This window comes from Orcinus orca, chromosome 2 (genome assembly GCF_937001465.1).
Source record: "Orcinus orca chromosome 2, mOrcOrc1.1, whole genome shotgun sequence".
In the NCBI taxonomy this organism is placed as follows: Eukaryota; Metazoa; Chordata; class Mammalia; order Artiodactyla; family Delphinidae; genus Orcinus; species Orcinus orca.
In genome coordinates this window covers 6,583,268-6,607,231 of record NC_064560.1, presented here as the reverse complement: position 1 = coordinate 6,607,231, position 23,964 = coordinate 6,583,268, and the positions used below count along the sequence as shown (strand labels likewise).

Below are 23,964 nucleotides of genomic sequence, written 5' to 3'. Positions count from 1 at the left end.
CAGCAGATGGTGATGGGGTTGGGGGTCTGCAGAGAGGCAGAATCTCAGACCCCCTCCAGACCCTGTGTCTTACAGAGACCTCCAGGTGATTCGGATGTGCTTAGAGTTTGAGAAGCCCTGACCTAGGTGCCTCTATAAGCTGGGGGTTCTCAGGGCATTAAGATGGCCTTTGGCAAATTATCGCATCTCACTACTTGCTATTGGCAACATCTGGAAAAGCCCATTTTGGCAAAGATCCTTATGTTTTTTGGCAATATACCAAAAAAGACTTTATAAATAGCATTTTGTACAAATTCTCCAAAACATGACATGGGGTCTATTTCTGATTTGGGTTTAGTCATGCTGCTAGTCAAACCATATGTAAGAGGTAATATCGAAAGAGGCTAAATGAATGACAGATTACCATGAGCAATAAAACCAGGAGAAACTGAAGTTTTCTGGGAGTGATATTTTAAGTTAGATCTGGTATTTTACCTATAACAGTAAAAGCAAAGATCTGATCAGTTATCACTGAAGTAACATAATTACTTTGCTTTTTATTTTTAGTAAGCCACTGTTTGTATTTTCTCCTTACCATGAAAAATAGAGCCAAGCTGCTGGTTAGACAAGGCTTCTTACCTTTATATCCTGTGGGTTGATATCAGGATTTGTTTGACATCGCAGAGGTCCCAGAGTTTGAATATGAAAAATGTAGAGGAGAAATTCATCCCGGGCAGAGAAGGGCCAGCCCACCTCCAGGAGGGTATCACTGATGGTGCTTGGTCCAATATTGTGCAGCTACAAGCAAGGAGCACATCATGGAATGGTTAGCACAAGGCAGCAAGATGAAATCAAACTCCATAGACTCTGGACCTCTTCTAAAGAAGCCTTTATTTTGGCTTTAAGTCAAAGCCAAAATATGGACTTTGACCATGAAAACAGGAAGACAGAGTCTCTATAAGCAAGAGGAGTTCTGAAAGCAAAAGATGAGCTGATGCTGAGAGAAGACGATTCAATCTATGAAGCTCTAAGGGTAGAGTTCCTTTGCAAAGACCAGATTCACCATGTCTGATAATTGTGCAGTTTACCTTACATATACATTAATCTAATCACAGTGCTAGGAATGCCATTTTAATTATCTGCTTTCTAAACTTGGTTATTCTTTCTTTACATTGAAATCTGCCCCTTTCCTGACTACTGATTTGTCAATTGCAACCATATGCGATGCACTTTCTCTCACCCTCTGGAAAAATGGCTATCCATCAAATACCAGAGATGGTCCGGGCTCACCACAGTTCACTTCAAGTGTGCATTTCAAAGCTGAGCCCCTTCTGTTTTAATCAACGAATCTCAAGGAAAGAAAGGCCACAGTGCATAAGGAGATGAACATTTCGAACACAAGAATCCTATACTTGCAGGACACAAAACATTAAGTGGATTTAAATTTACTGTGGTTTTCAAAAATTCACTTCAAAGTTAGCTGGGACCTTTTGTCTTTTTTTTTCACAGTTCTGACAGCTGTAATGATCCAGAAAACAATTTATTATTGGTTTTGCTTATTAGGTGGCGTGTTTAATTCACATTATCAAAGCAACATGGCATCCTGTGATAAAAGTATATTTTGAGACAAGAGATTAGCCTGTAAGAAATGTTCAACGATTACTTTTGGCACTACTGGTTATTACCCTAAAATTTTATGATCCATTTTGCTCAGATTAGAAACAGGGCTGCCCTGAGAATGATTGAGTTTGAATGTTTTCAGACTTTAAAATTTCACCATTCTTAAGGAGAAACTAGTGCACACAAGGTTTAATAAATTATTTGACAATAATTTTTCTTCCAGCTAGGTTCTTAATCTGAATGGCCTTGGGGACTGTGTTATCCTTTTGTTATCAAGAGAGCTTAAGCCAAAGCTTTGATCCAGCTTTGGACAGGGCTTCTGATTCTGGACCACAGGTTGGGCAGATGGCAGGCTTTCATGTTGACACTGCACAGGAGCTGATGCTTCTTCCCCATATATGTAAACAGCTCATCAGTTTTGAAATGGCTTTATTGTTATCCTTAGAGAATGCTATTCATGTCCCTTGTAGCTTGAGATGAAAGTCACAGAATTATTGGGTCAGCGGCATGCATGACACAAGAAAGGGATAGGGAGCATTGACCAAGAAGGAACCTCAAACAGAAAATGGCTTGTAACATCATTTTCACCAGATTTCCATTCCTGGCCCCTTGAAGATGAACAGGAAAAACTGTTCTCCACTGATAGCATTTACTTTATTTAAAGAAAAAAAAAGAACAACTATTAAACTAACCCTTTACTATATCTTGGTTTCTAACTATAAAAAAATTTAAATGTTTCATATAATGTGTTCACAAAGCTCTTCCCTATAAACAATTGAACACTTGAAGTGGGATCAGATCATCAGGGCTTTATCAGGAGCTCGTGGTTTGCTTCTGAAAAATCAGTGGACTATTTTAAATCTCAGAATAAGATACATGTCTGATTGGGGTTAGTCGAATGAACAGTAAAATTATTCTTACCTATCTACCATCCACCCACATTATATATGCATTTTGGGGGGTACAATTGTGAATAATCCATACAGTTTTCTCTGTCTGGTAACTTCTGGTTGGTGACCCTTTCGTTTAAGAGGTGGGTGGGTTTTAAAAATAGCTGAAAATGTAGGAAGAAGTGAAAGTCTAGGGAGCTAGTCATTTTTAGAAGTAGGCTGTCCAAACATTAAAAGAGAGGAAATAAAGAGCATTTAAAAATGAACAGGAGCAAGATAAAATGTTTCTCACTGTATAATGGCTCTCGCCACTAAAAAGCAAGTGACGGTAGAGTGGTTACTTAACAGGACACTCCCAGCACCCACTGCAATATGAGAGCAAATGAGGACAAATCTAGGCAGGATATAAACAGCTCCGACCTCAGATTGGTGTCTTTTATTATTACTAAAGAGCATAAGAACAAACTCTGAACGCAATTTCAACAGAGACAACGGCTACCTCATAAATATGTTCCACCAATGGTCCAACTCCCTCCTCCTTGCGGGGCTTCTCTTCCGGTTCCCAGTTACGAATGGGCAGAACGATCTGCGGAGGGTGGGATACCCTGAAACATGGAATGTGACGTCAATGGCTGGTGTTGGCATATGTAAAGAACGCTTCACTTGTGTGGAGTACATTAACAGCGGCGGCAAAGAGTGACTGTCAGTTTATTTGAATAGATATTTCCCGCAAGGAAAAAAGTAGTGAAAGTTTTGTTCAGCAAAATCACTAATAGGTAAGGGTCTGAAACATCTCTTAATTAACTGGTCTCTAGCTCAGATTGACTATTTTATAGCATCTCCTCTCTTGGGCACTAGGGGGCAGAGCAGAGAGCATGCCTGAGCTGAGATGGATAATTTCACATATACATACGTAAATACATACATCTATCTATAGATCCTGTGTAAGTGTGTGTGTGCGTCCGCGTGCACGCGTGTGTGTGTACAGGATCCGTAATCCATGCTTTATGCCATATCAAGAAATGGGACATTTTTGTGGATAAAAATCTAGACTTCTGTGTGGTGTGTGAAATGTCCAGTTGTGACGAAATACCGTTTCTAGTTAAATACTTCAGAGTGGAAAAGTGGCCACTTGTATATTTCTCCTTCTTAGATTTCTCTGGCTTTCCATGAACGCAGGCATACCTCTCACAAGGCCAGGCCCAGAGCCAAAATAAAGCCTGATCAAGTTCTAGAGTTATTTTATAGATAACTGAAAGCGTGAGACAGAGTGAGAGAATGTGAGAGTTACATGGTAGAATCATGTAAGTAGGATATCAACTTGTTACATAGGTATTTTTGCCTGCTACTTACACCTAGAAAGGGAGCACGTGGCATCATTCCATATTAAAAATTGATTGCAAACTAAATTGTTATTGTTATATAATCTTAAAAAGGATAATTCCCCCCAAACAATGCTTTCTAGCAGTTTTTAGGTAAAAGGTATCTTTAAAAGAATTCTCAGACCTTCAGCTAACTTCAGCAGAAAACATCTCTTGGCAATCCGAAGTCTTAAATGCCCTTTAAGAGTACCCAGTAATTAGCACAGCCTTTAGCAACTTCAGATGTTATCTTTTGGGTAATGTCTTTCTAAAGCAGAAAGCAAAATGCATTGGGTTAAATTCTGACCCTAGGGCAAATAATTTAATTTCTGTGTGTCTCTATTTCCTCATCTGGAAAATTTTGATAAAACCCTGGGTTGTACACTACAAATGATTGGAAAACATGTCAAATACTTTTGGTCAAAGTCAATTTGGCTTCATTCTCTCCTTGGGGTGGATGGGAGACGTCCATTTTTTTAAACTGACAACCCACAGAAATGTTTCTAAATTGTAAAGCCCTTTGCATTCATCCTTCATGTACCACTAGTAATTAAAAAGTGCAGAGCACGGCCTTCTGGACTGATGCTTTACCGTTTTCTACGTGTAGATCAGTTTGTGATTATGCCACGCTCCCCTTTCTGACTTGATTTGATTAAACCACGTTTGGATCAGTCATAGGGGACGTGGTGAGGAGAAGAGAAGATGGCAGGGTGATTTCATCAGAGGGATGCCCAGAGAGCTTGGGCTTCCATTCCCAAAGGATCTTGACAACCTCACCACCCAAAGCTTTACTTTGCTCTCAGTTTAGCCACAGAGAGTTGGTTCCATGCTCTACATCCGTTGTGAGGCTCTAGGGAAACTTTTTTTATTTTGGTATAGAGAAGAAAAAAAATACAGAATAGAAGCTGAGCCCGTTTTCTCTGAAAATGTTTATTCCTATGGTCATCAATCCTGTAGCACTGGTCATAAATTTCCTAGGACCAGAGAGTCCTAAATTTAGACCTTGGCAGGTACTGTGGAGACAATGTGCTCAAACTTCCTCATTTTATACATGAAAATAAAACTGATGACCAAAAATGTAGGGGGTTGGTTGCACGTGAAGACGAGGGCTCAGGTTTACTAAGCACTATTCGCTCTATTTCCAATTTACAGTGCTCTATGGGGGCCATTAGGTTGCGGTGGTTTTAGTAAACACAACTTAAAGAAACTTCCTGGCCCATTTGTGTAGCAAAATAAAATAGAAATCTATAAAGAAATACACAGTCTATCACAGGGCATGGGAAAAATTCAAAAAGTATGGTTCATAAAAATCAGTTATATATCCTCTAAGATCTTTTCAAATCTAGGTAAACCACAGACAAAGAATGGCTCCCTAAATATTCCCAACTATATAAGTGAAATGTTTATTGTCTTCAAAGTTATTAAGAAAGAAGATAGCGAGTGAGGAAGAAAAAAAGAGAATGTGAAGAACTAATTAGCCTAAGAGGTACAGCCAGTGTAGTAACCTAACAACCCGTACTGAATGGTCTTCACATTCTTAGACAGAGCGTTATTCCACGGAGACCCTCGAGACCCTCAAGTTACTCAGTGGTAACACTGGACATGACGAGGGGATTTAAGGGGAAGCAAGGAGTTCGGTTTTTTACAAGTTAAAGTCTATATGTTATCAGGGAGTTCAAATCTAATGATTTGGTTGTGTGGTGTGAGCCCTATTTGCATAATCCCATTTCCAATCCCTATTAGTCCCAAATAGCAAAGACTATCATTTATTGTATAGAACAATAATGTGTAGGTTGGCTATACCTGCTATAGACAGTATCTATGTAAATCATGGTTATCCATGATTGCAGTCTCTCTTAACACAAACCTACTCAGTCCTGATTATTTTGCCAAGGATACAATTTTATTTTTATTTTGTTAAGAATTTTTTTTATTGAAGTATAGTTGATTTACAATGTTGTGTTAGTTTCTGGTGCACAGCAAAGTGACTCAGTTACACATATATGTGTGTGTGTATATATATATATACTTTTTCATACTCTTTTCCATTACAGTTTATATTGAATATAGTTCTGTGTGCTATGCAGTAGGACCTTGTTGTTTATCGAGGACACAATTTTATTACTGTTTGTGAGCTCAATACTATGTGTGCTGCCTCTTGTAGCCAAATTTACTTCTCTGCAGGTGTGTGCTAAATTAATCCTTTGTACCAACAAATGACGTGTAAATCTGCTTAAAGACAGTGTTGACATTATCTGGCTTTGAAACAAATGGGACAATTTGCAATACTTTATTTTTCCCCATTCGAAGAAATAAATCCATTTGAGTTTATTTTTAAAATTATAAAAACAACAGTAAATTTTAGAAAAGAATTATTAGCTAAAATATGTTGGAATAAACACTGTTGGCCAAGAAGAGAATTAGATTTTCTTGAAGACGGAACATGGAAGGTTTTCAACACACTAGCTGTTTTCTCCTTGAAGAATTAAACATTGGAACAAATATTTTTGCTGAGTACTTGGAGGAAAGAGCTTTACTTTGCAAAATGGTTTAAAAAAAACCCTTTCTCTTAGAGAATAAACTGTGGAAAGTTGTTGGATATTAATCTAGCAATGAAAATAACTGCACCTACATGAGAAACCCAATGTTAATGACCTGTTTTGATCATTGGTAAAACAAATAGAAAGTTTCTTTCTTTTTTTACTTAGAAACACTGGTGTCATAAGTGATGGCAGAAGTATAATTAAAAATATTAATCTTTTAAAATGGATATGTGAGAATAAATACAGTTAAATTAAGCACTTAGATGACTTGGACTAAAATTTATTTTGGAATTAAGAAACAGTTTCAGTTTATTTTTGGTAAGCAAAACAAAGATAAGCTAAGCTTAAAGAAAGAGACAAAATTTCATATACACTAGTTGTAAATTTTAAAAAGATATCAAAATAAGATAGTAAAAATAAGATAGTAAATTTTAAAAAGATATCAAAATAAGATGGTAAAAAAATAATGCTTGTATTTTCTTCTCTGATTTTTTTATATAGTGTTTTTCTCATCAAGAGGGACAGCAGAATTAAATTAGAAATGCACAAAAGTGAAACATCTAGATTAGCTCCAAATATCTCTAAATCAAACAAGTCACTTCCTATGAGTCAGCTCATGAGTTAAAGAAGAAATTACAAAGCAAACTGGGAAACATTTTGAGCTGAGTTATTATAATGAAAACCCAACATTATGCTGCTAAAATAATATTACAGGGAAATTTATAGCACTAAATGCTTATGTAAGAAAAGAGGAAAGTCTCTAATTCTACATAGAGGAACTAGAATAAGAAGAGAAAATCCAACCCAAAATGAACAGAAGGAAAAAAATAATAATGACAAAAGTAGAAACCAATGGAATAGAAAACAAAAACAAAAGTCAAACAAACAAACAAATGAAAAGGAAAAAAAAGAAAGAAAAATCAATGAAACAAAAACTGGTTCTTTGAAAAGGTCACTGAACACTAGCCAGATTGACTAAGGAAAATTAAAGGGAATAGAAGTTACAAGTTGCCAATGTCAGGAATGATGAGGGGAAACCACTAGAGGTCCTACAGATGTTAAAAGGAAAATGAGAGAAAATTATGCCAAAACATGTAACAACTTAGATGATCTTGAAAGATGATTCCTTGAAAGACAGACTACCAAACCCCATTCAAGTAGAAATAGATAATATGAATAGCCTTATATCTAAGAATGCAATGGAATTGTTAAAAACCTTCCTACAAAAACAAAAAGCACCCCCCCCAAAAAAAAACCCCAAAACTGCAGGCTCAGATGACTTCACTGGTGAATTGTACCATATATTTAAGTTAGAAATAATACTAATTCTACACAAACTCTTCCAGAAAATAGAGAAGATGGGTGAATACTTCCATCTAATTTTAAGGAGCTAGCATCCTCCTGACAAAATGAGAACAAAATTGTAAGAAAAGAAAACTACAGATCAGTATTTCCCATCATGTATGCAAAAGTCACTACCAAAATTTTAGGAAATTGAATCCCACAATATATAAAAAGGCTAATCATCATGACTAAGTGTGCTTCTTGCCCAGAATGCAATTTTGGTTTAAAATTCAGAAACAAAAATTAACCGAGTCGCCGCTTCAATGGGCAAAAAGGGGAAATCATTTAATCCTCTTCATAGACACAGTAAACACATTTGACAAAACTGAATGAATACACATTCGTGTCAGAAATTGTTAAGAAAACTAGGAAAAAGGGAACATTCTCAACTTAATAAAGGCATCTATAAAAACGCTGCAGCTAACATCAGACTTAATGGTAAAAGACTGAATGTTTTCTCCTTAAGATCAAGCTGGGGTCTATCAACGAGGCAAGGCTTTACCTTTTACTTTTACCCCTTCTATTCAGTCTCGCACTGGCAGTCATAGTCTATGCAGTAAGAAAGAAAAAGAAAAAGAAATAAAAGGCAAAACTAGGCAGTAAACAGTTTAACCTTGCCTTCAAAGAGGTCTGGCCTTTGCCCTCAGCTTCTGAGAGGTAACCTCTATGCTCTCAAAATTTTATGCTTGAGAGGAAGGAGTATCTTTGGTTTTGGGGGGTAGGAGTGGCTCACACCAGAAAGACCAACAGAGTGATTCAGGATGGGGTGTTTGGTCACATCATCTCAGTCATCCTGGAGACTGAGATCAATTAAGTGGTCAATCAATCAATCATACCTATGTTATGGAACGCACCCTCCACCCCCGCCAACCCCACCCCACCCCCCCCACCCCCCCGCCAAACCCACAACTGAACGCTGAGGCTTGAGTGAGCTTCCCTGGTAGCAGCATACTGTTACACATCAATACTAGGAAAGTAATCCATCCTGCCTCTGCAGAAGAGCATAATGGGAGCCCTGTGTCTGGGACTTCCCCAGACTCCAATTTATGCACTTTTGCCCCTGGCTGATTGTAATCTGTATCTTCTCCCTGTGATAAATTGTACCCATGAGTATAACAGCTTTCAGAGTTTGGTGTGTCCTTCTAAGTGAATTATTGAACCTGTGGGTGGATGGGAACCACCCAAATCTGTAGTTTGTGTCAGAAGTGAGAGTGATCTCTTGCAGGGACTGTTCCCCATAGCTGGTTAAACTTTTGAGCATACAGATTAGAAAGAAAGAAGTAAAACTGTCTTTATTCGCAGATGACATGATAATTTTGTAGAAAATCATCACACAAAATGCTACTAAATTGGTAAGGGGGTTTACCAAGATCTCAGAATACAGACTGCATTTCAGGACTTGTTGTATATGCATACATGTAGCTCCATGAAACAGTAGGAGGCACAGAAATAGACTCTCACGGGTGAACAACTGATATTTCAACAAAGGTGCCAAGTAATTCAATGGGGAAAGAATAGTCTTTTGAACAAATGGCACAGAAACAAGTGGATATACACATGCGAAAATGAACCTTGGCCCTTACCTCACACCAGATACAAAAATTACCTTAAAACTAATCATAGACCAAAGTGTAAAACTATGAAACTTGTAGAAGAAAACATAGGAGAAAATCTTGTGACTCCAGATAAAGCAAAGATTTAGACAGGACACAAAGACCACAAACTATAAAATATTTAGAAGTTGGATTTTACCAACATTAAAAACGTTTGCTCTTTGAACATCACTGTTAAGAAAATAACAAGCCAAACCATAAACTGGGAGAGAATATTTTCAGGACACTTATCTGATAAATGATTTTGTATCCAGAGTGTGTAAGGAACTTTTACAACTTGATACTAGGACAGACAGCTCAGTAATAAATGGATAAAAATTTTAAGAGACACTTTACCAAAAAAGGGATACGGATGGCAAATAAGCAGTGAAAAGATGCTCAGTATCACTAGTCATGAGAAAATGCTAATTAAAACCTCAGTGAGCTACTTCTCACTGACACACTTACCAAAATGGCTAAAAACAAATAAACAAATCTCAAGCACATGCTGGCAACCACACTGCTCAGCTGGGACTCCCATGCTTTGCTGGTGGGAATGCAAAATGGAAATGGTACAGCCCCTTTGAAAAAGAGCTCAGCAGTTTCTTATAAAGCTAAACATACACTTGCCATACGACTCAGTAACTCCATTTGTGAAAACAAATGTCCCAACAAAGACCTGTGTGTGAATTCCTGTAGCAGACTTATTATTAATAGCCCCAAACGGGAAATAACCCAATGTTCACCAACTTGTGAATGGATGAATTATGCATGGGACGTCCATACACTGGAATACCTCTCAGCAATTAAAAAAACAAAAAAACCCCACAAAACCCAAAATACTGATACATGTAAGAACATGGATTTTTTTCAAATGCATTATGCTAAGTGAAAGAAGCCAGATTCTAAAGGTTACATTCTGTATGAGTACATTTATATGATTTTCTGGAAACAGAGCGACAGAAAATAGATCAAGGTTGCCAGAGCGTGGGAGTGAGGGTAGGATTGACTACGAGGCACATGAAGAAACTATGTGGGGTTTTGGAACTGTTTTGTAGTGAATGTTCTTGTGGTGTCATAACTCTTCAAACTGGATACCTAAAAAACAGTCAGTTTTACTTTATATGATTTATCCCTCAATAGACTTGACGTACAAACAAAACCCAAACCCTGTGAAAAGACGTTTGCAATATGCGTGACTGATAAAGGATTAGTGTCTCAACTCTAGAATATGAAAGGATTCTTATGAACTAATAAGAAAAATTCAAGTCACTTAGTAGAAATAGGTGCAAAAGAACGAGCAGAAATTTCCCCAAATAGGATGAATAAAAAATTAACAAACACATAAAACTGCTTAATCTCATTTAGGAATCAAGGAACAGCCAATTAAACCTTCAGTTGGATATTATTTCCTATCCATCAGATTGGCTCAAAATGAAAGACTAGACCATTTTGAAAGTTAGTTAATAATGTGGAGCAATGGAAACTTCCATCCACTTCTTGTGGGGCTGTAATTTGGTAGAACTATTTTGGAAAACAGTTTGGTATTATTTAGTAAAGTTAAATAGTGTATACTTCCTGATCCTGAAATTCCACCTCTAAGCACATAATACCCTTCTGACATTCTGCCACGTGTGTAGCAGGAGATAGTATAAGAAAGCTTGTAAAAAAGAAAAAATACACCCCCCAGTATTCATCAAAAGTAGAATAGATACATAAGTTACTTTATAGCTTTACAATGTTATATTCTTCCACAATTCAAATAAATGAGCTATAGGCACAGGCATTAAAGTGAACGAATGTCAAAAACATTCATCTGCATGAAAAGAAACCACAGAAGTACACACAAAATTTGTGTAGACAAGGTTCAAAAGCCTCTCTCTCATAGGCTGTAGAGCATGATCATTTATAAACATGTAGCTGGAGACAAGTTGCCTGTATTTACATTCTAGCTCCCCAGTTCCTAGCTGTGTAGCCTTCAACACCTTGCACCACAATTTTCTCACTTGTACAGCGAGGGTGCGATCACTTATTAAGAGATGCTAACATGCTGGTGTAGCACAGGAAGAGATCATAAATGTTAGGCATTATTATTATTCCCTAGCCCACTAGGTGGAAACTCAGTGGTGCCAGGATGGCATGCGGGGGGGCCCCCACCCCGCCGCCATTGAGCACACGGGGCAGCAGTTAAGACAATGCACAATGACAATGGCTCTGAGTGCAGAAATCTACAGCTGGCATCACAGAGGAGCGTGAACCACCAGGACTCAGGACCTACAGAAAAGGAAAGGGAACTGGGATTTCTGGAGCCCCAGGGACAATTCAGCCTAAAATACCAGTTGACATTTGTAGCCAAGTCCTTAACTGTTCTGATGAAACAAGAATTAGAATAAAATCAATGAAGTCCACACTTGGTGCAAGATAAGAACTACATGCAGTCCATTTCCAATTTCTTTCTTCCCTCCCGGCACAGATTTCCCAGATGGTATTTATTCCCAGCCTTTTACTTGACCACATTCTTCCTGTCTCTCAATTGATTGCTTATTGGCAACTTCTTCAAAGAATAGGACAGAAGGAAAAAGACACAAAGTGTAGAGCCCATCAAACCTCACATCTAAGACTTAGCCATTTCTGAAACTCAAGCTGCGGTATGGTGAGGCTGAATTTTCATTATGTGAAAATAATTTCGGGGGGAAGTGAGACTTTTGGGCAATCACATGGTTGCCTATTTTATCTGGCTTCTTATCGCTAGTTTTTTTATAGTTTGATTACTGAACTGTCAGTTTGGAGAATAAAGTGATCTCCTGTTTTGATAGCCTTAGCATTATCATACAGGGTTGACTCTACTTACCAGTGGAAAGCTAATGATGGGTTGAAAAGAATGAAACTTTATAACCAAAGGGAACTGTGATCTCTACTACATTAGGAACATTCCATATAGTTTTTACTAGTATTTTATCATAACTCCTATACAGAAAGCTATTATTAAAGTAGAATTACTGTGATGCCTTGTTTATTACTTACCCTCTTATTTCTACTTGAGCTACAGCAGTGATGTTGATTTGCAGGCTCACAAAATTGCTGTCTGGGTTGTCCTTGTTGGAACTAAAACACAGTTGACATATGATTTAAATTTATTTTCTCAGACATGTTACTACCATACACGATCATAAAAAACCTTCTATATATCAGAGGAGCAACATGCATTACCAATATGATCATTTGGAAAACAAAAGTATATCCATTCTACAAAATTGTAACCATTTGTAAATGGAAATGTTAGGATCCTCTGTGAGCAGAAGAAATGTAATAACTTTCCATGAGGAGACACCTTATCTGAAAACATAACATATTTCTAGAGAAGCCAACATGTCTTTGCTGCAGTGACTAAGCCCAAAAGGCAGTAAGCTGAGTTCTTGTCCAGCTTCTACAAGGGACACATTCCTTAACTTCTCTGTGCATCAAGCTCATTGCCCATCCAATGGGAAAGGACGGCACAGTCAACTCCTGATTTTCCATCCTAATAAAAGGAGAACTGGCATGAATAATCCAAGAGCAGCGCATAATGGAAGAAGTGTTTGTGGTTGGCTCTAGAATGCATCATACCATACATGGTTCTGGCAGCAAACTTACCTTCCTTATGGTTTATTTCTTAAGTAATATTAAAATAAGTGTACTTTACTGCATGCTCACTGGCTGACTAGGATGAGGGGAGGAGTGAGGAGTGAATTAGAAGTATGGCCAGTGGAGAGAAGAAGTAAGACCCCAGGAAGAGATGAACACAGTTAGGAGATAACATATAGGTTCATCAGGCACCTCAAGAATCTCAAGATAGAAGGTGCATGTTTAATAATATTTCTTTGAACAGTGGCAAAATTATTTTTAAGTTTGCTGTTTCTTTCTCTCAAATATAATTAGATATAAAATTTCACTTTAAAAATGCATGTATTAAGCAACCAGTGCTGTAAGGAAAATAAAACATCATGTGACAAGAGGCTGGACCAGTCGCTGGGCTTTGGATGCAGCTGCCGTTTGCACTCATTGTCTTACTGGGCTGTCATTGAAATCACCCTAATATTCCAAAGGATAACGCAGCTTTTAGCAGACTGGGATATGACACCACCACTAACAGGTCATGTTTATATTCAGGTCTCATTAAGAAGAGAAAGCCTCCTCTTTTTTCATCATCAAATCTCATGCAGATGCAATGGACAAGCTCTCACACTGATGATGGTAATGGGCCATGTCCCGACTAGCTTTTGAAGCTTTCCAAATGTGGGAGCTGGAAAAGATATGATAAAGGTCTGCTTTCAAAGCAGGAGGAGACAGAATTGTTCCCACAATGCTTTTGAAAAGTGCTGTTCGATTGTATATACTGATAAGGCAACTTAAACGGCAAACACACATAAAAGACATAAACAGGCAAATGTCAGGCTCATTTCCTGCAAAGGGGTATCACTGCTAAGCTTGTGATGAGACTAGAGGGACTTGTTCACCAAAGTTTGAACCCCAGTTTCCAGGCCACTTTATTATTATCACATCTGGGGAGGATCAGTCAACTAAAAAGTTTTTTTTTTTTTTTTTTAAAGCAGGATTCTGACTTACCAACTACTAAGAAGTCATTAAGTAATTCCCCTCGTTACAGACTTCATGGTTCCAAGTGCATTACAGGGAACTCTTTAGTTTGGAAGCTTAAGTCTAATTGTTCCACATTTTTACTCAGACCTTGTTCTAGTTTCTAGGTCACTACTGCTTTGCAACAGTGGAAATTAGAATTATAGAAAAAAAGTTTTGTTTAAGTTATCCTATAATTCTATTGCATTTTGCTTCCAAGCGGTTTAAATAATACAATTTTCATGACAACATCCTGAAAATATAAATAGATGTCAAGCATCGAAATTGTCTTGGGACAGGAGTCTAATACGAGGCTTATAGAGGCTGTTCTGAAAAGTCACCAAAGCAGTGGCAGAATCCAAGGCTAATTAAAATCACCCTCTGTCATACAGGCTTTGCCGGGGCACTTGGTACTGCAACCAGTGGTGTCAGCAAAATCTCCTGGTAAGAAAAGACACCAGGCTGGATATATAACTTAGATGCATCTTTCACCTCTTTCCTGGAAGGAAAACCTCCCTCACTAATACCACTGCTCCATTCAAACAAACAGTTCATCACTGCCCTGGATGCTGAGCTATTTATACTGTCGGTGCTAGTTCTTCTCAAGAAATGATGAATTTCCTCTCCATGACTATGGCTTATGTCGTGTACCAAGGATAAACATGTTTTTCACTTATTACTCCGATGCTATTTTCTCTCCTTATTGTTTCCTATTTTCTATTTTCTAACATTCCCTCTATGCTTTCTGCGGTCTCTGGAATGTCAGCAAAACAATACAATGTTCATTTCACCATTACTGAGGAAGCAGCTTCAAGGATGATCACAAAGATCTGTTTGTACATGGGAATGGCAAACTGAGACCAGCTCTAAGCAGGGAGGAAGATGTTTACATGTCACATAGAGCCGGGGCATGGAGAGACCAGTTAATGCAAACATTTGGTGACACAAAATACTTCAAGTTTATTAATTTTCTCTTTTGCGTTCTATTTGTGGAAAAGGATATTAAATGTGGGTACCGGTGGTCAGTGTGCTCAAAAGCTTGAATTCAGACTTGAGAGCATTTGGTTTAATTTATTTTTGGTTTAAGCACATTTAAACTGAATACAAACCATCCATTAAACACTTATGTACATCTTTGGAGCCCGCCAGCAAAGCGTGCAGATAAATGCTCACCACTATATTTGAATATTAAAAGTATTCTCAAAACTTTTATGTTTTGGGAATTTGATGTTTAGTATGTTACTGTTGCCTCTCCAGTTCTTTCTACATTTCTGCATTTTTGTATTTTTCAGGATAATGTTAAAATAGTCATGAGTTTCTTTAGTGTCTGAGGATGGAATATAATCATGGACCATTTTAGATGAAGAGGGATGTTTAAAATGCGACCATTTCTATTTTCCATCAAATTCAGCACTTCCTCTCTAAATTCATTATTTGAAAGATGATCTACAGGATGGTTTTGGGGAAGGCATTTACAACATTATTTAGTGTCCTTTGCTCCTTGATTCAGCTACTAGTTACATCCATTCTATTATTCGAAACTGCAGTTAAGGGTAAGAAGCAAACATCAGGAATTTGCTTTGCATCCTTGTACCAGACTTTCTGTCTAAAGGCTGCAACTTTTATGAGATAGGTATCTTTTTCTGAAGTGATGCAAAGCTTCACGCTACTGCAGGATCAGTGTTACAGACAATGATGGTGAAAAACAGAAACTTCAGGTTACTGAAGTGTCTGGAGAGATGACGGTCCTTCCCTATGGAGTGCTTTTTCTTTTTCTCTTTTTCTTTTCTGAAAACTTAGAAATATAAACAGGAGATTTTCCAAATGAAAATATTTTGGACTACCTGAACCTTTTGGAAAATGTACATTTATATAGATACAAAGAAATTATTTAATACGCTTTTGGTAAAATGAAGGGGTATGATAGATGAATTCATTCCATCTGTATCCCATCACTAATTTGGGTAAAATTTTTAAAATCTCTAAGATTCAGCAGAAAATATTTAAGTTAAATTCGAAAAAGAACTGACTACGGTCAGAACACCTAAGTTAGAAAACCTTCCTTCCTAGAAATCTATCACAAAGTTGAGAGGATATGGTTTGTGACACAGGTTGCAGATTTTAAAAATCTACTACATTCTTATAGAGATTATATATATATATATATATATTTTTTTTTTTTTTAAGATTTTAAAAAATTTTATTTATTTATTTTTGGCTGCGTTGGGTCTGCATTGCTGCCTGTGGGCTTTCTCTAGTTGCGGTGAGCGGGGGCTGCTCTTTGTTGCCGTGCACGGGCTTCTCATTGCAGTGGCTTCTCTTGTTGCAGAGCACGGGCTCTAGGCACACGGGCTTCAGTAATTGTGGCTCATGGGCTCCAGAGCGCAGGCTCAGGAGTTGTGGTGCACGGGCGCAGTTGCTCTGTGGCACGTGGGCTCTTCATGGACCAGGGATGGCACCTGCGTCCCCTGCATTGGCAGGCGGATTCTTATGCACTGCGCCACCAGGGAAGTCCGGGATTATATACTTTTTTTAAAAAAATGGTAAACCTCTAACTGAAGTAGCTATTAGAAAGTAATCCACTCTGTAAAGTAATTTCTCTAAAAGTCATCACGCTCTAATGACTTCCCTTCTTGCAGGACAGGAGGTAAGTTTAGAGATTAGTCCTCTTGCACACCAGTATTTGAGAACCAAATTGTAGGTACTGACTTCAGAGACATTGTTATATTAGAACAAGGGTTGAACACGCTGGGCATGTGCTGTCTATATCAGTGTTTTTCACACGTTTAAAATTGCAGCCCACAAATACATATGTGTGCGTGTATATGTATACACGCACACATATATATTTATATACATCCTACAGGATGTCTTATGACACACATTTACATGTATCTGAAAGGAATTTTTCATGAACTCTGATATATTCCATTCAGTATCCTTTTCTTTTCATCCAGGTCTAGAGCCATTACATTGATTCACTTACTGGCTAAAGGGTTTAAGTCCACACTTGGGAATCCCTGGCCCTCATGACACATTGCTCTCTGTAGGTCTTTTAACTCATGAAATATTATTTTCAGCCATGAAGGAGCAAACAGAATAGACAGAGACGAGGTAAAGTCCCACTTGAATCGTGGGGCAGAGTCAGCCTTAGACAAAAGGGGCAGCTCCCTTCAGGGTTTGGCTTAGAGTTGCCAGAGAAGGCCCTGCCTTCTGAATATATGATCTTACCTGCGTCCTGCCTTGCTGCTCACAATTAAACCATCAGAGACTCACTCATCCTTGAAAAGTTAGATTACAAGATCGCAAGCTCAAAATCTATGCTTTTTTTGGAGAAATTATATTCTCAGGGATTAGCTGACCCCCAGCAGAGAGAATGGCAGGATGTGGTAGGGGTACTGGTGCGGGGTGGGAAAAGCCATGTGCATCAGAAAGAGGAAAGACGGAGGAGCAGGTGGGGTGGGAGCGTGCTCAGGACAAAATTTTACTGTCACGCCTTGGCCTGCAGAATGGATCTCTTCTTCAAAAGCCACACACACACACACACACACACACAAAATAGAAAAGAAAAAGCAAAAAAACAGAAATAACTAATAACTGAGAAACAAAGGAAAAATGGTCTGTGAACGTCTGGGTTCTAATTTCAGAAGAAAGTTTAAGGTGAAGGAGCTTGATGAGGGCATTCATTTCACCATGGATTCTCTTTACTACTGAATGCTGATGGTATTTCAGGCATGTAAAGGTCTAACCTTCTGATTTGGAGATCGAAGTTAATGCTTATGTTTGTTTTCTCAAGTCGTGGAACTGCAAATCGGAGGCCCAGAGAAGACTAAAAAAAAAAAAAAATCACAAGACACTAAGTTTATTACATGGGAGGAACCTTATACACAGCATAGAAATCTTTTTAAGTCATCCCTGCAAATCCCCACCCTAGACTGCTGTCCCTTTTTCTGCTTCTACCCCAAAGCTGAGACTTTGGGGCCCAGGCAATGTGAGTCCCTACACATTGTGGTTCCCTCTCTTCATTTATCCTCCTATCAACTCTTTCCCCGCCACCTTCTTTATGTGCTAAATTAAAAACAACCTAAATATATGAGAAGAGATTGATTTAGAAAACTGTGATGATTCTCTTTGATGGACATTTAGGTCATCATTGAAGTTACGTCGGTGAAGCCTGTGCCATGTGGAAAATGCCTCTAATGTAACTATGGTCAAAAAAGAAAAAAGGTTGCAAAGTTATATGTGCCATGGTTTCACCTATGGTTTTAAAAGGCTACCAGTGGAAAAATTACTGTACAGGAGTGAGGGTGTCTTGTAAGAAAATATACCAGGATAATATGCTGCAGTTAAGGTTGTGAGTGTATGGATTATTTTTTCCATCTTTCTTTCTCTTCCAAAGTTTTAAAACTGTTCTTACTATTTTTATAGTTTGAAAACAGCTTTTTAAAAACCTGGAGAAAAGTAAATCCAATGATAATATAAACAAGGAAGTAAAAATAATAGCTAAGACATGTAATTATATTACTTAGGCTCTCATGCCCTGTACTAAGCTTTATGTGCAATGTCTCATGTAATCACAACATCCACACCACGAGGTGTACAGTGAACGCTGACATTTTACAGTCCAGCAGCAATCTGAGGAGTAGGGAGATTAAGTGCCTTGCTCCAGGTGCCGAGCAAATAAACTCTAGATTTGGAACTGAAATCGCTACAAGCCAACTCCAGAACCTGGAACTCACAGCCACTACACTATGAGAATCAAACCAGCAATCAAACTGGTGTTATTATGAACCAGTAATAATATGAACTCATAATAAACCATCATTTTTATCATAAATCCTCATTTCACTAGCCCTTACCGAATGAGCTGCAAGCCAGGTACTGCCCTGGTGGCTTTACATATACCATATCATTGCATTGCTCCAAACATTCCTACAAACAGGTATTCTCCCATCTCAGTGTGACTTGCCCAAGGTATCACTGCTGATCATTGGAGAAACTGGGATAATAATTAGGGTGCGCCTAATTATTAAGCCTATACATCCGTATGCCCCAGCCAGGATGAATTCCTTTATAATTCCAAATGTGCAATTTTCTGTCAGACCTCTGGGGCTTTGCACATGCTCTTCTCTCTTCTTTAGAAACTTTTACAGTCTTTTCCTGCTTTTTCTACTTGCAGAACTCCTACTCATGTGTCAAAACTCAGGACAAGGGGTCCTCCTGCAATACACCCTCCAAGCCCACAGGCCAGGTCAGGCAGAAATGTTCTCTTTATTCTTTGTCTCCTTCTTTGCTACTCACCCATGACTCAACCTATAATGTTGCTAAATTTTAAGTTTCTTATGGAATGGGGATTGTACATTTTCATCTCGATATTATCAGACTCTAGTTTAGTACCAGGCATATAGAAGGGGTGTAATTAAAAGTGGTGAAAAAGAGTGTGCCCTTGTTTGCACACTTCCAGTGATGGGGAGCTTACTATATTGTGGGGAGGCCTGTATAATGTTGGTCTTTTATTATTCAGCACAAGATGAGGATACCCTAAAGGTGTGACAATTTCATACTGATAAGAGACATATGTTCTTAACTAGAACCAAAAGCCAGATCTCTGGGCATTGATTCTAAAGAGGCTTTGTTGAGCCACTGTTTTTTTTTTTTATTATCCTACTAGAGAGACTTTGTGAATTTTTACAAATCTTATTGGTATCTAAATATTTTACATTATTAAAGCTATTATATGAAAATGATGTTACTACTTACAAATCAGAAGTAAACTTCTGAATACAACCTTGAATACTTTGTTAAAATAAAAAGTCACTTGAAAACTACTTTTTAAAAAATATCAGGACTGGGATAATTAATCCCGGCAATTTGTGATGCTTTCTAATAGTTAGGACTACTTTTACAGTTGGAATTTTACTACAACCCATTAAGAGTATTCTTTTAGAAGTACAAAATGAAGAAGTAAATAAATCAAAGCATTTTATAACAAAACAGAATGCAATAAAATTTGATGTGTTTAAGGGCATTCAAGGGTGAGATAAGAAAGCTATTAGGTTTCTTCTACTATAGACCTCAGAGATAAACGAATACAAACCATTTACTTCCTTGACTTCTAAAGATTATTTGCTGGTAAAATGGATTGACATCTTTTCACAAAAACACATTTGTGGCTAAGACCACACTGCCATTTTTACCCTCCACTTTGAACAACACTGGTGTCCAGTTCTTGTTCCAAGATTATCCTTAGTTATTGATGACCTTAGATGATCTCTGGTCTGGATATAACACTTTTAATACTGAAAAAGGAATGAGTGCCCGGTCACCTACAGATGCTAACACCATTACCACCATGTCAATTCATTTCTGTCTGGCCTTAGGTAGACCTTTTCCTATCAAATTGGGTGGCTGAATTTTTCTTGAAAACTAGTCAAAGGATTTATTAGCTTCTAGATAAAAGGATTCTAATGAAAAATGTTCTAATATCTCAGCTTAGACATCCCATTCTGTCTTTCATGGCTTTGTTGAAAAATCTCATCTGTTATTCATTAGTTTTTATCCAATTTTTGCAGACCTGCTAGAACGTGGGCTTTTTGTTGAGGCCTGGTTCGAATCCTGGTTTCTGTTCTTCATTATGTGAGACTTTGGGTAACTCATTTGATTTCTCTGAGTCTCAGTTTCCTCATCCATAACACAGGAGAAATACCTGACTCATAGGATTGTTGGTAGTTGTGAAAATTAAATGAGATAACACACACAAAACACCCAGTGATGGAATTATAACACAGAGGGCAATCAATACATGTTAATTAATAAAAATGTGTTATAAACATTTACCTTTCATTTAAATATTTACTTTTTTGACCCAAGAAGTGAGTTTACTAGACTACAGCTTGGCATATCTTTTAAATACTCAGGATGAACGGAATGATAATCAATTTAGAATATAAAAAGGCAAACATACTATTTTAGCACAATATCCCAGATTATGAACTGGGAATAGGTGTTACTGGATAGAAAGTTTCAAAGGCTCAAATAAATATGAGAAACACTGGGCTAGAAGGTTTCCTTACTGCAGAACTTCTCAGCACCTTTAAAATGGAACAGGCACCTGAATGTCCCAGGGGAGGATATGATTCTCAGCAGTGGCTATAGGGCTCCCTTTTAAGGGCTTGCCTCAAAGGATTAACACTCTTTGGAAGACGCTTTGGGAAGCTGTTCTAATACAAACCTACACACTTACACATTTCCAGGAAGGTTTTTTCAAACAGGCCATTTCATTATCAATGAATCATAAGCATCTAATTTAAAACAGAGGAATACATATGTTTAATTTGTAACACTTAATTACGTAGTATTTGCAGATTTCAGGGTTTTTTTCCTGATTTATAACTCCATAAAATAATGATTTCTACTGTGATATTTATTACAAGGAGTTACTCTGTGTATACTTAAACTGCAATGGCATAAAATGAATTTATTGACCACAAGTAATCCTGAATGGGAAGTTCCTAAACCTGGAAACAAAGAAAGAAAAAGAAGATTCCTTATTCTTTCATAAGCCTGTTACAGATCATGATCGATCCTTTCTTTTTTCTTGCTATAAACAATTTTCTGCATTATTCTTTATCAAGTAAGATGCATGGAAAATACAGACCTGGTAAAGCTGTTTTCAAACCTGGATTATGGTAATATTTTAACAGGAAAACACTGTGAATGATATTCACATGGGAGGTATATCTAAAGTAAAAGTTTAATCATCTTTGCTAAAATTCTTAATTCTGTTATTTCTTAAATCCTTTACATCGTAGTTCTTCTTGGATTCAAAGAAAACATTTGTAGTGAAATTCAAAGAAAATATACTCGAGAAAAAAATCTGTAGTAAAAAAAAATAGTTTTTAGAGATTTGTTGAGACTGAAGACATGTAAGACTGATGTCAAAAGAAAAGGCATATGGGCTTCCCTGGTGGCGCAGTGGTTGAGAGTCTGCCTGCCGATGCAGGCAGGGGACACGGGTTCGTGCCCCGGTCCGGAAAGATCCCACATGCCGCGGAGCGGCTGGGCCCGTGAGCCATGGCCGCTGAGCCCGCGCGTCCGGAGCCTGTGCTCCGCAATGGGAGAGGCCACAACAGTGAGAGGCCCGCGTACCACACACACACACACACACACACACACACACACACACACACACACACACACACACACACAAAGGCATATGAAAGTATTCATCATTTGGTGTATTTTAGCTCAGATTGTCCACTCAGTGTGGGGTTGTGATGCAAAATCCCACCACCCTGGGAATTTCCTGCCTAATTGGTTTTAGTTGCCAGGTGCTAAATTGCTGAGTGCTAATTGGGGGTGCTCTCCACTAGTTCTCTTTAAAATTCAATTAGACAGAAATCAGTTAAGTGCATCTGGTTTTCTCTTACATTTGTTCCAGCCACCATAGGGTTCCCAAGGTCACACACCACCATTCGGGTGACATTGTCCATCTTGTACTCACAGCTCAGTGGTCGCAGTGCCTGCAACGGGAAAGAACACCAGTGTGGAGTCAGGGGCGGAATAAACAACATCCTGTCGCAAAAGCAATGCTGCGGGCCAGGCAGCTTCTCTTGATTTCAAACACCTGTGTGAGTGCCTGAGCCCAAGGGTTCATGTGTGACCATCAACTCAGAAGAGAAGCTTGTGAGAAAAGACCAAAGTTTAATTTTAAGAAGAAACATGTTTTATGGGTAAACACATTTGTTGTGTTTCATTGAGGAAGAAAATGCTTAGTAGAATATATATATATGTGTGTGTGTGTGTGTGTGTGTATATATATATATACATATACATATATATATATACACACACACACACACACACACACACATTTTTTTTTTTTTTTTTTTTTTTTTGGCTGTTCCACGTGGCATGTGGGATCTTAGTTCCCTGACTAGGGATTGAACCTGCACCCCCTGCAGTGGAAGCGCTGAGTCTTAACCACTGGACCGCCAGGGAAGTCCCTGAAAATGCTTAGTAGACTATTTATATGAACATTTTTGAAATGATTTGCACTACTGTTCATGTTCAGTTTGGGCCATGAAGATCATGGATAATTAAACATAACTAAACAAATTAATTTTTGCAAACATGAAATGACAGCAAGATGTATATTATAGATTATCCTACAACGCAATGACCATTTGCAAGAGAATTGCTTTGGACACAAATTTCTCCATACCATGGTTCCATTTTGAGATTACACACCCAATCTTAGTTCAATCCTATAAATACTTGGGAAGAGAACACTTTTTTATGTTTACCCACTGCTTTTCACCTCCCGTCTTGCCCCATATCCTGTTCTGATTAGAATGTATAAAAACTCAAGTTTGAAGAGGCACTTAGAACTGTGTGCTGGAGAAGGTCTCAAGGTTACAGCCGACGGGCTTATTTTACTTAGCCTAATGTCCTTAAGGGTAATCCATGTTGTAGTATGTGGCAGAATTTCCTTCCTTAAGGCTGAATAATATTCCATTGTATGTGTGTACTGTATATTGTTCATCTGTTCACCCACTGATGGCCATTTGGGTTGTTTCCACCTCTTGGCTATTGTGAATAGTGCGGCTACGAAAATGGATGTGCAGGTTATCAGTTGAGATACTGATTTTATTTCCTTTGTATATATACACAGAAGTGGCATTGCTGGATCATATGATAGTTCTCTTTTGAAGTTTTTGAGGATGATGTAATTTTTAAGGGGAAAATTTGGGGAGACTATTGTTTTGCTGATTGTATGAGGTGGTGTTAGTGTATTTCTTATTGGGCCCCAGTTCTTGAACACTGCTTTGTTTAACTGGGCACCTGAGCATCTCATAGCTCAGGAATAATTTTTAGATTATTGTTCATTCATTTTGGAGATTTCTCTGAGGTTCAAAGGATAATTTTAGGAGATGATCTGGATCTTAAACTGCATTTTTGCGTCCATTGCCAAAGCCTGTTATTTGTACCATAATGGCAGTTTAGTACACAAGGGAAAATA

At 38.0% G+C, this 23,964-nt stretch overlaps 1 protein-coding gene and 1 long non-coding RNA gene across 3 annotated transcripts in view; one reads left to right on the top strand and one right to left on the bottom strand.

Moving 5' to 3' along the window:
* ITGA8 (integrin subunit alpha 8) overlaps window positions 1-23,964 on the bottom strand; it is a 178,849-nt gene that overhangs the window by 44,346 nt on the left and 110,539 nt on the right. For both annotated transcript variants that reach the window (XM_033403460.2, XM_004278600.4), the window contains exons 21-25: window positions 22,373-22,465; window positions 17,693-17,772; window positions 12,354-12,434; window positions 2,989-3,094; window positions 619-777 (exon numbers count right to left, since the gene is read on the bottom strand). In XM_033403460.2, coding sequence (XP_033259351.1) covers window positions 619-777; window positions 2,989-3,094; window positions 12,354-12,434; window positions 17,693-17,772; window positions 22,373-22,465 — 519 coding nt within the window. The remainder of the gene's footprint in view (window positions 1-618; window positions 778-2,988; window positions 3,095-12,353; window positions 12,435-17,692; window positions 17,773-22,372; window positions 22,466-23,964) is intronic.
* The window catches only part of LOC117196125 (uncharacterized), a 224,209-nt gene continuing 219,365 nt past the window's right edge, over window positions 19,121-23,964 (top strand). Inside the window, exon 1 of the long non-coding RNA XR_004476189.2 lies at window positions 19,121-19,194. This is a non-coding gene — a long non-coding RNA (uncharacterized LOC117196125). The remainder of the gene's footprint in view (window positions 19,195-23,964) is intronic.